We start from the raw sequence: 14,316 nt of genomic DNA on the forward strand, positions 1-14,316 counted from the left end.
AGTTGATTCTTCCAATTGGTCGGGTCACTGGAGTTGTTCTTTCCCGTTTCAGGAGCAGCTGCTAGCTGGAGCATTACTGCCCATTGCTGCATGTAAATGTGTGTTAAATGTTAAAGCTTTTGGAGAAGCAAAGTGAGGATGCACAGTGCAACCTGTTTCTCTGGGTCAATAAAATAGTGAACATTGAAGGTGAGATGGCTGCTCTGCAAATGATCCGTTCCTACTCAATAGTTCTTAGAGAAAGCACAGTCAGACTGTAATGTATTAGAAATGAAAGCATTTGGACTGTGTGTGTAATCCTCCTGTGAGCCACACCATGTTCAGTGTTCTGTTCCTTCATTGTGATGAACCTGGACACTTCAGTTTACTTTGACTCAATCCCACTTGCGTTGTCCTGTTGTAAACTCGCTAGAGCACCAAATGTGTTTCATCCCCCGGCTGAAAATAGTCCCAAATAACAGCATCATTTACTCATGTGGGAAAACATTTCATATAAACTACAGTGTCCAGCTGTGTTGAGGAGCTACTTAGCCTCTTTTGAAAATTCTAATTTAGCATTTTTGACATATTTGTGAAGATATATACATCTTCAGTAGGGAAGGGGAAGGGAAATCTCAACATACTTTGGACTTGTCATTGGATTTGTTAATGAGAAAAATATTAACATCCGCCTTATTCCTTATTCTTAGACAATGAGATACAATGATATTTATTTATGTTTGTGTACCAAACATGAGGTCAAATTTGTAAAAACAGCATACTTTAAGCTAATCACAAAATGTTCTGAATTTCAGTATTTTGCTTAATTTCGGTTGGAACTGTGAAAATAATCAAATGGCACAACTCTTATATTCTGAATACCAAAACAATTGCACATTGTATTTTGTTTCAGTGCTTTAGAATTCACTCATAGCCACTCAAACCTCATCATCATCACCACTCCTAACAGTTTGGGTGTGGATGAGTCATAAGCAAGTGGAAAAAGGGAACTTGCATCACCATAGATTCAGAATACTACAGTAAACCAAAAACAGCTGCTTGGAAGGTCTTCATGCACTTCACTCAGGGTCCACTAGAGGTCAGGCTTCGATCTTTGTTGCACACGATGACGACAATGGTGTGAGAGCGTTTGAAAAAGCGTCTTGTTTGAAGTTTTGCATGTGGTCAGTTTACATGGAAATACAAATTACTACTGACTCAGTATCTGAAGAAAAACTTTTGTCTCCCTATTTTATTAATTATATGAAACATATAACGTTACAAATGGGGCTTCAGAGTAATGAGCTTTCAGCATTATTTTGTATTTTGTTTTCTTTTTTTCAAACAAAGAAAGAAAGAATATTTCACCCCATTTATTTTTGTGTGTGTGTGTGTGTGTGGGGGGGGGGGGGGTCCTTGACAATACATCCATCATAAAATGTGTCCTGCCTCATGTAAAATAAACATGCAAAACACACGTTCTTTGCATAATATTACTGCATAGTATTGCCCTGCGTGAAGCAACAAACAAGAAAACACAATTTTAGTATATAAATGAAAACAAAATAGATCTTTAAACGATCAAACATACTTCCTTACATGCTCATGCACATGCATACAATTTGTTACATGAAGTCATTTAAATCTAAACATGTTAAAAAAGTGATATTTATCTTACCAATTGTTGGCATTGTGGTCAAAAGGTCACATGTACAGTATCTATTCCCCCAGGTGCTTTCTGTAATGTAATGCCGAAATGCTTTAACTGTTAGTACCTGGAGGACGGTTGCTCCACTGGTTCAATAATAGCATGCGCAACACAAGTTATTTCTATTAACTCTAGCTTACTTTTATCACATTTTTCAATGAGGTCAGAATGTTCTGAAGGGCCAACACATTCTTACCCCAATGCATCAAATACCAAGCTGCTGTACTGCAGGACACAACATTGCAAATGAGCTAGGTTAACCAAAGTATCAAGAAGAATTTATTGAAAAAGACTTGTAAAAAGACTCGTTGGGTTTTTCACGGACAAAGTTATGCAGACATTTCAGTGATCCTTCTTGGAAGAAAAACAAATAGTGTGTTGAAAACATATTGCAGCAGAACCAAAATGTCTCCATTCTCTTCCACTCTGTCATCTTCCCTCTACATCAGTGGTGGAGATGACTGCAGACTTGATCTCCATTTTTCTTTCCAGAGTAGACAGAGGGGATCAGACCGAGAATAGACTGAAAACGATTCTTTTGCACAATGTCAAGCAAGCTGCAAGGACAGCAAACAGCTTGAAACCACAAAGACACGACAGTCTGACCCAACAGGATGAACACAAACATGCAGAGTTAATAGTTTCCAACCCTTTCTTTGAACTTTTGTTTTACAGTTGGGCAGTTGGGTGTCAAAATGTGGAACTGTCGGATGTGAAGAGTTCAGTTTGGCAGACATCATGACCTTGAGCGGATGGAGAGGCTTGTACGATACAAAGATCCCGAGCGCGAGTAATCCTGGTGAATCATATTTCCGTGAGGCTCAAGTCAAACAATAACTTATTAATGCATCTTATAACAAGTACTCCCTGCACAATTTAGGTTTACTCGATTTACGTTTCATCATTCTTTCTCTTCTATTTATGCAATTTAGAACTCATTTTATTGCATATAATACACTTTGTAACTCTTTCAAACATCTTTCAAAACATCAGAACCAGAGTTGTTATTCGTCTTCTTGTTGTCGTCGTACCTTTTGGAACAACAATTGATAACAGCATTGTGAATGGCTGAAGATTGATGCAACCAGCTCATCATTCTTTGCCATTTGGTTGAAGTCAGAGCAGCTGTGCAGTCGATGCAAACAAACTGGTGCATCTCTGCTTTTAGTGCACCGCTGATCAAAGCTATTTTACACTGATGAAGCCACAGCAGATGCTTTCAAGAGCTTATCTTCGTCTTCTCTCACACAGCACGCTCGGAAAACCCTCACAACCGCATCACTGGGAGCAGACATTTGTTGTATTTGGCTTTGTGGAGTACTGGGTGGTATGGTGTGTGTGTGTTTGTGATGTAAGTCAGCTGCATATTTAGCCATTTGCAATGCTACAGTGCAAACGTGGAAAATTACTTGTTAAAGCGGAATTAGATTGAGCCAAAAAAATCAAGTATCCAGGTGGGAAAACCAAAACACTGAGCTGGAAGATGCTCAAACACTCCGTGGAGCAGAGGAGAACTGCACAACAACAAGAAGTCATGTAATTCGTTGTTGGAAAAAAAATATTGCTTATAGCTATACTTTAAAACCTAAAATGGCATCTTTCTATTTTTCAGTTTACTGAGGGTATTTTGATGGATTTATTGCATTTCATCTGTATTTGAAATTGTCGTTAAACAGCACGCAACTTTAATAAAAATGGATTAAAGGATGATGAAGTAAACCAGCACTTTCATTTTTACGAACAAAAACATTTATTGTACACAATTATTGTAGATCTCTATGTTTACACTATGAATGTTTTTCATCAGTGGTGTAGGTTTTGGCTAAACCCTGTAAGCTCAAGCTACCGTGCCATCTGGCAGAAGCTGCCCTTCTCTTGTTTCAGCTCTGTATGCGATAGAGGTAATGCATTCATTAGTGTTTGAGAGAGAGATGGCTGCTGGGTAAACATTGCTCCACTGAATTGGTTCAAAAGCAGGATGTGACCACTGGGTTGTGTTCGTTTATGAGAGCATTAGATGAAGGGGTGAAACTGTATTACTCTCTCCACTGCATGAGCACCAAGAAGTTGAATAGTGCGATACGCAATTTGGTGTTTGAAGTGAAAACAGAGAGGATGTGCTGGACATTTGTCCACATGCTGATCCCGACGACACTCGGCTGTCTGTCTTGCGCTGAGGTTAAGACGAAGGTTCCAGTTTCCTGCCCAGACTACCAGAGGGCCTTTGGAGGCTCCTGCTACGAGTTAGTGGATCTCCAGCAGCATTTCTTGGTGCGAGCAGCACATTTATCGCAGACGAAGAAACTCAATATTTCCGTCAAGAGACTCTCGGACCCCAAAGAAGGACGTGTGGCTTGAACTGGCACCCTCTGCCACTCCAAACCTGCAATATCCCGCGACCCTTGAAGGTAAGAAAGCCGTGTGGAAATGTGTTGAAAAGAAAATTTATTTTAAAAACTAACCACAGAGTACTATCGATACAAAACGTATAAAAAGTACAAAAAGCATTCTTCAAAAATAACTTGAGATGACAATATTTGAGTTGGCAGTAATTGGCACTGTGGGTATGATTCAGAATACAAAAAGATGGCGTCTTAGCAGAGCGCGTTCAAGGCATTGACTTCACATTGAAATGATTACATGGTTTACAACCTTCATTGGGACTCTGGAACAGCGATGACACTAATCCACAAAAAAAAAAGAAATCTGCACTTTCAGACGTGAAACATGAACCAGACAGTATTTTCCCTTATTCAGCTTGAAGATACAATTAAATCCAGGTCCGTACGGAAAAATGAAATGTTTGCTGGCCAGAGACGATGTGTAAATAAGACAAGAAGCAACACATTTTTGAAAATGCAAATAAACGGTTGCAGGTGAACTCAAATTGTACCGAACCACTTTCAGAACGGTCTACAGACGGGTTTGAAGGGAACTAAGACAGCAGTGAATGTCATTCGTTTAAAGTCAAAATCATGTCTGCCACAGTGACAAGAGCCGCTCGTCGGTACCACAATACTCACTAATACAAAAATAAAGAACAGTTCAAATACATGTTTTAAACAAAGCAAGACGATATCAAGAGTTACATGTTTTTCAAGCATTACCCAGGTTTGTTTGTTCCTTTGGACAGAGGCCCCCTCCCAAGTGTGTTCCAGTTACCATCAAAGCACCAGGCTTGGGAATGCTGACTGGTGCGGTGCCAACATTGTCAAAACAATTGAAGGAAATAAAAGATTTGATACACACTTGAGAGAAACCTTTGTATGAATATTAACGGTTCAAAAAGTTTTCATCAGCACGACAATCGCTCCAGTACCTTTCTTCTACGAGTGGTGCGTTTGTCCGTTAACCTTTTGTTCTTTTTGCATCTCACCTCACCGATTCACTTCCTCACAAAAGCACAAGATAACAGTTTAAACATGTTTTGTTTTTTTTGCACTACGACGGGCTTGGCCATACCGTAACAAAATGCCATAAAACGAGAGTTCCAGTTTAGGTCTAAGGCAAACTTGAGATGCATTCACTGTGGACTTCCAACTGAGGACAACCTCTTTAAAAAAAAGAAAAAAAAAGACTAATCGCTCTAAAGTCTCATAATAAAAAATATAAAAACATATAGCTGCCCTGAGGGAGAAGTACATGATAACTGGAAACCGTTCTTGCTGCACGACGGTAGTTTGTAAGCACTTTGGATCTTCAGACGGGCGTCTCAAGTATTGCTGGGTTCGAGACGGCCGCTCTCCTCCTCGTTTGACTCGATGCTCGACCGCGACTGGTCGTAACACTGAAAGACTTGGGCTGACTTCATCCACCTCAAGCACATGTAATGTCACACACACACACACATACACATACATACACACACACACACACTTTGATTCCCTTATGTCCTCTCGCTGATCCTGATGTGAATTCAAGTCTACAGTGTCCGTTGGGCTCGTGAGAACCTATGCACGGAGACCTGTGTACAGAGAGATGGTGTCAGTGAAGCATTTCCTATTGATCTACAAAGTCAAAATCAAAAGTACGAACTTATACAACAACAAAAAAGATCAAGAAGCCTCACCTTTCTCACAGGTACTGCTCTGCTTCTCCTGGGCAAAGTTTAGTCTGTTCTGCTCTACCGCGGTGCCGTTGGACTCGGGGCTGCTGCTGCGCGACGGGCTGCTCTCCCCATTCTGATACGCCAAGTCCAGATGCTGCTGGGCCAGTTTCAGGTGACCCCGCAGCCTCTCCAGCTCACGCGACGACGCCTCGTCCCCGAAGGACTCGCGACCCGAGTCTACCAGGTTTTCCCTGAAGCCCATTTTCCCCGACGGGTCCTTCTTCAGGGCCGTGCTGTAGCCCGGGGGCGCCGACGGCTGGCGGCAGATGGAGGACCTGTGGCTGGACGGGGCCGTGTGCCGGGGGCTGAGGGGCCGCGGCGCACAAAAGCAGTCCCGGATGCCGCTGATGCCGAGGTGCAGGATCTCCAGCAGGGTGAAGAGCAGACACAGGGCGCTGACGCCGTACATGATGAGCAGGAAGATGGTTTTCTCCGTGGGGCGGGACACAAAGCAGTCCACCGTGTGTGGGCAGGGGGAGCGCGTGCACACGTACGACGGCACCACCTCCAGCCCGTAAAGGATGTACTGCCCGAACAGGAACGAGACCTCGAAGGTGGCGCGCGACAGCAGCTGAAAGACGTAGATCTTCATCAGGCCGTCGCGCTTGATGCGCCGCCGCCCGTCGTGCTTTTTGCTGAGCTTCTCCGCCACCGGCTTCTCCTTGTCCGGCTCGATCTCCTCCTCCTCCAGGATCATGGGGTCCTCCTCCCCGTTGTCCTCCGCTTCCTCGTAGTCCCTGTTGGCGCCGCGGTTCACTATCGGCATCCGCTTACGTTTCTGCGGCTGGTAGTCGCTATCCTCCATGCGGGCGATCTTGTGCATGGCGAAGCCGAGGTACATGATGGTGGGGGTGGTGATCATAATCACCTGGAACACCCAGAAGCGGATGTGCGATAGCGGCGCGAACGCGTCGTAGCACACGTTCTCGCAACCGGGCTGCTGCGTGTTGCACACGAATTTGCTCTGTTCATCGTAGTAGATGGACTCGCCCCCGACGGCGGTCAGCACGATGCGGAAGACGATGAGGAGGGTGAGCCAGATTTTGCCCACGAAGGTGGAGTGGTTGGAAATCTCGTCCAGCAGACGCGTGAGGAAGCTCCAGCTCATTTTGCCTCTGGAACGGGGGGGAACCTCTCACACCTGTGCAGAAAGGAAAGAAAGAAATTGAAATCAGACGATGAAATGATGAGAGGTAAACAACGGTAGAAGGAGAGCACGCGATGGTAATATTTAGTTCTCATTGAAAACATTTAGTCTCAATAACAAAACATTTGACATGAAAACAAATCAATACGCCCAAGTCGCATGAAGGACAGCAGCTCACAAAGTACAGACATAAAACAGATTAGGATACATTTTTTCATAAAGAAGATTTAACTAGGATACATGTTGACCAGTATACAGTCAAATTAATCAGTTTATGGGCAGGGATGATTGTTGGCTGCAATTTTAGAATTATTTAGAATGATCAAGTTAATCAAGAGCAGGTGTGAACTGTGTGCATTGTGTGAGTGAGTGAGTGAGTGAGTGAGTGAGTGAGTGAGTGAGTGAGTGAGTGAGCGAGCGAGTACCCCCTGAAGGGAAATGATCAACAACAGCTTGTGTGCCTATACTTTATGAAGGTAACAAAATAAATCGCAATCACTTTTATTGCCACTTTGTCATCAACAGCACATAAGGACTTCACTCCTTCTGCTGACCTTTCACAATAAAAGCACTAGACATTTACCCTGCAACTCAACAAAATAGATTAATATACAGTTATGTAGCCTAATAGAGTGTTTTTCTCTTTTGCACATAGAACGGGGAAATGACAGCCAATCACCACTGGTCACTCTACGACACACTCCAGTGCCATTGACTCCCATGTGTTTGCACCAGATAGCCACATGGGGGAGCTATTGTGTCACTGCTACAAAGCCGAGACGTCCCAGGACAACCATCGCTGCCATGAGAGACTTCTCAGGCAGACATCCCCGAGAAGGTCCCAGGCTGCCATGTAAAAAGACTGGAGGCACGGCGCTCGGGGCGTCATCACACTAATGAAAAAGCTCACGAGCTCCGGTGTTCAGAGTGTCTCGTCACAGTCCGACTAACAGATTGCCAAAACAGCGTAATGAGCCGATAGTAAAAACAAGAAAGAAAGAAAGAAAGAGGCAACGAGGAGTTCCTGTGGTTTGGTTTGACACCATCTGTGACCAACCTCATAAACAACTTCTGCTGAGTAATTAACCGCTGCCGTAAACTTGCCGGGCTCGTCTACAACAGCCTTTGTGATTTACAAGATTACACCATTTCATCTCCCACCTTCAGGCTTCGGACCCATTTCACAGCTTTAACATCTGGAGTTGTATTTTGTGAAATCACAAAATCTTTCAATCAGCGTTGTCCGCCCAGAGAAACTCTGCAGTGGCCGAACTCAGATTAGCACAAGATAAAGCAGGTATCGAGTAGCCAAATGGCACATTTGGGAATTCTTGGCTGTGGCTGGCACAGAACAGGACATTGATGTTTTTAACAATGTGTTTTTAACTAGTAGTGGTGGCATATTTAATCTCTTTAAACTTCCTGCCTGGTCAGTACTTCAGGAAAGGACAGGGATCCGAACCTTAAAGTAGCAATGCTATGAACAAAATAGACGAACACAACGCTTAAGGGCTATGCAATGACAACGATTGTCAAACAAAATCTAATCTCTACATTGTATATTAAGCCAAAATATGAATAATTTACAGTGTTTGCACAGGAACAACAGTAGCTGGTTCTAAATAAGACACACAGAAGGGACAACACATTTGCAGGTTCAAGAACATGTCACCTACATCCGTAACCAAATCATTAGCTGCAATGTGAACGCAAAGACCTGTTCTTGTTTAGATGACTGGAACGATTGTCTTTAAAAAAAAAATATATATCTTTCTGCTGTTTCAAGACCAGCTGCTTCATCCATTTTGCTAAGTTAATCTATAGAAGAACTACTGAGTCAAACAAATATAGTCTGTGTAAATATGAAAGACACTCTCATGAAGTTACAAAAACTTATTTTTAAACCTCAACTCAACAACAGGGCAACAGCGTAATATTCACAATATTCCCTTTCAGTATGATTCAGCAGAAACGTTTTTGAAGACAGATAATTGCGTACAGATCTACACTTCTCCGTTTAATAAAAACAATCCCATAGAAAGAAACACTGTGTAGCTTTTACAGATGATACATCAGCTCCAGCAGAGCTCCAAAGAGCGCTTTGTATTGACTCCCAGGTGTGAATGGGAGTGCTGTATGAATGCTTGGCGTTAGTTAGGGAGGAAACCGTCCTTAGAAAAATAAAGAGTTAGAATAATAAAGCACAACCAGTTGCTATTGTGTGACGGCCACTCGGGCACCGAGAACAACCCGTTTTAAGTGAACGCACTTCTATGATCGACCCGGTGGCTCCACCAGACTCTCTGAGGGGATCATTGATTGACTGATACCTCATACACGTTTCTCCACAAATGTCCCGTGCGTAGTTGTTTGGTGTGGGTCTCCTGCCTACTGCTCACAAAGACTGCCGTTGTCATTATCCTTCATCTGTGGCTTTCTGTAGCGCTGCACTCGATACTGCATCCTGCAGCTACACCTGAACATCTGACGACTGCAGGGTCGGGTTTCCACATCGAGATAACTGACAAAAGCCTCCATTCAGTTTTCAAACTGAACGTGGATACGGAGGACTTTTTCCTCGCAACAAATAAAACGTCATACGCGGTGAAATCAAAGTTTGTGAGTCACTGCAACGCTTTGCTTTATCGGCTTTATTGTGACGTCGTCATCATCTAGTGACCTAAAATGTCAGGCTGCAACAGACGTCAAAGTCAACGGCACACTTTGCCGCGTGTAATCTAGGTTAACGGTTGCGAGTTGCCCCCAAGCCACTGTGAGAGCCGACATCCATGCCCAAGGAAAACCACATCTCTGAGAGAATGTGTGCCACGTTTGCTTTAAAAAAAAAAAGCACACAGAGGGAGGGGAATAATCTGACTTTAAAGCTCGAGTCGGTAACTCTTTCCTAAAATATTGTATTTGTCGTCATTTCCATAGGCTTCTCAGGCCTGGTGTGTGTTTGTGCCGCTCCTCTGTCTCGTTGCTCCTGGTAGCAACTTGCTACCCGTCTTACTGTCAGGGCAAACAACATGTGTTCACAGAGGAACTTTTTAGGGCAATACCAATATTGATACTGGTCGACATATTCTGATGAGCATTTTGGATTGGATTGTTACTCACTGGCCTGGCGAATTTATCACTACAATGACAACAAATTACCATCAAAAGTTTGCGTGACTTCTATAATGTTAATATCTTGAAGCTTTGAGTATTCCCACATAAAACAAAAAAAAAACTCTGTGAACGTCTGTCTAAAGTCCATAAAATACACAACAATCGGTGTCATCAATTCTGACCGTGCTTCCTACTCACATTACACGTCAATGTGTATGCACCATCTTCAGAGTCATCATCTGTCTGTGGCACTTCAAACCGGTGTGTCTGAGTCTAGGCTATGGGAGCAAAGTGAAGCAGCAGCGTCTCCACACTGATGAGCGCTGCAGAACAGAGGGGCTTTTGTGGCTCTCACATCTGGGAGGCTAGTTATGGCCATCCCTCCCTGATCCCAAAGCCCTACAGCTGAGAGGCCCTGAGCTCAGAGAGGAAACCAGGAGAGAAACCTGAATGGGGGTCAAACTGGGGAGTGACTGGTAAAACTAAGAGGGGGAAGGTAATTCACCCTTCATATCACCACGAGACATAATAGCATAAACGCTGTAGAAACGATGTTAGGTCGGAACATAAGATGTAGGTCATGCTCTGAAAAGGCGCTTTAATTATTTAGACACTAAAAATGTTTAGTGTAGAACTACATAAATCAAATTTACACGAACCACAGGAGAGAAAAAAAAATCCTCCGCGTGGCTAACGGTACCGCGCGCGACTCCACATGCGCCACACATTGATTGTTAATTGAGCTAACGGTGTAACGTCGCACCACAGTTTGGACAAAGTCAGAAAGTAGTGCTACAAGTAGTAATATAAATGCCGCTATTCTCCAAGCTACCAGACTTTGAAGACGGGTCTGTGTGTGCGCGTGTGTGTGTGTGTGGGGGGGGGACACAATATAGGATTCCTGCGCGTTGCTCCATCAATAACCAATGTCGACATAGTCAAGAAGCCCGATTAAAGAACAACAAAAACACATTTTCTGCATACCAGCAGAATTACATGGCATGTGATGCTATGACAACAACCAGTATGCCGCAATTTGCTTATCATTTCAGAAATGTGGTTGAATTCGCGTGCTTGGATTAGCGCTGCGTCCTGCCAGCCTGTGCGCGTGAATTTATGTTACCGTACGTGTTAAAACAATACGTCTGCCTGGCCCCGGGTTTGTGAATATGGGTTATGAAAAAAGCCGAAATCAAGCTAGCAACTTCGGGGGGGAAAGCCACTCTCCGTTCCGCCCCAAAGTTAAAGATATAACTTCGGTTAAAGCACCGTTGTTAGCCAAGGCTAAAGAGCTACGTGGTGATGTTGCCGCGTTCGCGTTATCGCGATTTGTTTGTTGGTGTGCGTTATCTTACCGTCAGTCGTGATTTTGGGTGCTCCTGCTTTGACGCTGCGGCTTCTCGAAGTTCTCGCCTGTCTCGGGAGCTTTTCCTCCGCTTTCTCTTTATTAAAATAAAGCCCTCCCGCTGTAATATTAAGCCATCCAGTTTTTTTTTCCTTCCCGCGAGGAGCCCGTGTCCTTCTCCAGTTGTGTGCTGTAGCCTACTGCGGGGTGAGGACAAAGAATATTCCCTAACACCCCCTCCTCTTCTCCTCCTCCTCTTTTCCTCCTCCCAGTTTCAGCCAGGCACCCCACCCCCTTGTCTGCGCAGAGTGGAGGAAAACGATCAACTGCCAGCATTCCTGATGCAATCCTTTCTGCTGGAACTTTACCATGGACTCTGAGAATAACCTATGGCTCCAGCAGGGCTCAAAAAGCAAATCATAATAATAATTAATGCCTCATATTTGGTGAACAAAACAATAGTAAGTTCTTGGAAATTCTAAAGACTGTGCTTAGTATTTGAAATGCACAACTTTCAGTCAATGCAAAGTATGTGGATTGCTACCTTTAAAAGTCCCTTAAAAGGTGTTTCATGTTACAACCTGAATTTAAAAATGTGTCATCTGCCCACAGCGCCTGGAGCAGCAGGGGAAAATAGCATCAGTCACACAAGAGCTGTCAGGCAAGCAGCTCTATCACCATCTACCCTTTGGGATGTGGAGCAACATAAGAGCAAACTGTGAGGCTACTGAGTGGCCCCTCTTCCTGCTGATGCAGATGTTCGGAAGTAGTTGCTACCATGAGGCCCCTTCCTCCGTGTCGCACTTATTTTGGCAGGGGGCACGTGTATTTCCTCAGCCCCCTCCTTAGCACCTCTTTGAAGCTATACACCCTACACGTAATAATGCTCGTTAATAATGTTACGTCAGGATTTATGTCCCCCATAAGGACTTGAAGGAGTCTGGACCAGCCGTGTCATGCATCACAAAGTGAATGGGTCGGTGTCTTAACTCCTGGACTTGCTATTCAGAGAGGAAAAAAAAAAAAAGTGTTATCTACCATCTGCAGTATGGTATGAGCCTTACGCTCAATCAAAGGTGAGGTTTTCCTTTTTAGCAGTTGAGTTTCCAGCATGCCTACGCTGCACGTTCCCCACCGTTGTGACCTGAGAAATGTGCAGTTACCCCAGATTAAATATTGCAGGCATCCAGTCAGCATCGGTCTCCTGAGGTAGCCACTCGATGAATTGAATGATCACATTGTTCTGCCCGGAATCTCCTGAAATGCCGGTCTTCATTGCTCACCGGCCTCTACAAGCAAAAAAAACGAAGCACGTGTATACTCTACTTCTACGCGCTGCTTGTCGCGGATGGGCCGCAGAGATCTGGCCGCAGAGCTCACTGCGAGCGCCGTGATATTGTTTAATATCTGCTGCAAACAGGGAGTCAGTGGAGGAATGCTATGCCCTTCCCCCCTTCCCAGGGAGCAGCGGAGCTCTATTGTGAACCACAAGCATGCTTTTATTCATAGGGTGTAATGTGGGGTGCCCTGGTAAACCGCAGTCCTAATGACAGAGAAAGATAATCTGGAGACTGCCCAGCCCGGCCTTGTGGTTCCCTCTGACCTTGATCTTAAATGAGCTTTTTTTTGTTGCTAAGGCAGAATATTTTTATGTTTGTGTATTAATCAGTTATACTAGACACATAGACATTGACGTACGCTGGTTGGAATTGATATTTCTTAGAATTCAGATGTAAGGATTAACGTCAACCCTCACTTTAAACACAGTTGGTTTGTCCGTGTATATACAGAACAATGCCGTTCTTATTGTTAATGTACTGTCATAGCCCCTTGAGCCACGGGGGTTGTTTTTCACTTCCTTTATTTTGAGGCAGGGAGTATTGACTCACGTATAGTCCACGCCGTGTGGTGTCATTTTCAAGGCAGAGCATGCTCCTCAGACGTGTCACATTGTGAAAGAGAGTGGTGCAGTTTACGTTAGGATGCGCTTTTGTGACCAATACGCATCGACGCAGTTTGCATCCAGAGGGTTGGATGGGCTCGATGTGTTTCTCCATATTTCATCCAAACTGACAAAACCCCAACAACTTTTCAAAAACACCCTCCAGAGTAATCGAATTTTGAAAAAGAGCTCTTCACCGTCAAGTTGAAAACTGTTGATTGCGTAAATGCTGATGGTTGACATACACAATGTGCTCCAGTGGCCTGTGATTACCCAACAGAGGAGATTTAAATATTCTCCTATTGTTGTGGTGTTTCAGCATGGGCCTCATAAATAGCATTTTATGATTCCTCCTCATTGGTGTCTATACGGTCTAACCCCTGCTCGATTGTTATTGTTACTGCTCCATACTATTTTTGCCTCCGTTTTACCACAAAAACTGCACTGTTCTTTACCACTGCTGCTCACTGACAGTTTTCCCTCTGTGGTGACAGCTCCGTTGATGTTGCAACATTCGAGGTGAAAGGGCTTTGCTCAAGACTTGCCCTCTTGTTTGCTTCAGAACCTGACCCACCGTGAATCATTCCCTTGTGATGTTTGCTTTCCTACCAAGGCTCTCACACACACACACACACACACACACACACACGCACACCCTTTTGATGGACGAGTCAGCCTACATCTGTTGTTGAGCTTGAATGCTTGTGCAAGTTCTAGGAAAGCCACAACGTCCCTCTCAAGACAGTTGTCATCAGCTCATTTGCCAACGGTGGAAACTGAAATGCATTAGAGGGCCAGGACGATGGGGGGGAAAAAAATCGCATTGCGTTTCCCCATCTGCCTAATGCAGGAGATGATGTGTGCACGTATCGCCACGTTACAAACACACTGCGAAGGGATTCCCTTTACTCTCCGTATTAAACACCATCTTAGATGAACCGCACAGGCCCACAAACGGCCACTTTAGGATGTT

At 44.1% G+C, this 14,316-nt stretch overlaps 1 protein-coding gene across 1 annotated transcript; it reads right to left on the minus strand.

Moving 5' to 3' along the window:
- Nucleotides 1–4,115: 4,115 nt before the first annotated feature.
- gjc4b (gap junction protein gamma 4b) lies at nucleotides 4,116–11,662 on the minus strand. Its single transcript, XM_079169618.1, has 3 exons — nucleotides 11,412–11,662; nucleotides 5,757–6,936; nucleotides 4,116–5,651 (listed from the first exon to the last, which is right to left on the minus strand). The coding sequence occupies exons 2-3, from the start codon at nucleotides 6,901–6,903 to the stop codon at nucleotides 5,638–5,640; spliced, it is 1,161 nt and encodes a 386-aa protein (XP_079025744.1). The 5' UTR covers nucleotides 6,904–6,936; nucleotides 11,412–11,662; the 3' UTR covers nucleotides 4,116–5,637.
- Between the last annotated feature and the right edge of the window lie 2,654 nt (nucleotides 11,663–14,316).

The sequence above is a fragment of the Pholis gunnellus genome (genome assembly GCF_910591455.1).
Source record: "Pholis gunnellus genome assembly, chromosome: 12".
Lineage (NCBI taxonomy): Eukaryota > Metazoa > Chordata > Actinopteri > Perciformes > Pholidae > Pholis > Pholis gunnellus.

What these genes read in the sequence shown, in the direction of transcription:
- gjc4b (XM_079169618.1), bottom strand. Translation starts at nt 6,903, where the DNA reads ATGAGCTGGAGCTTCCTCACGCGTCTGCTGGACGAGATTTCCAACCAC.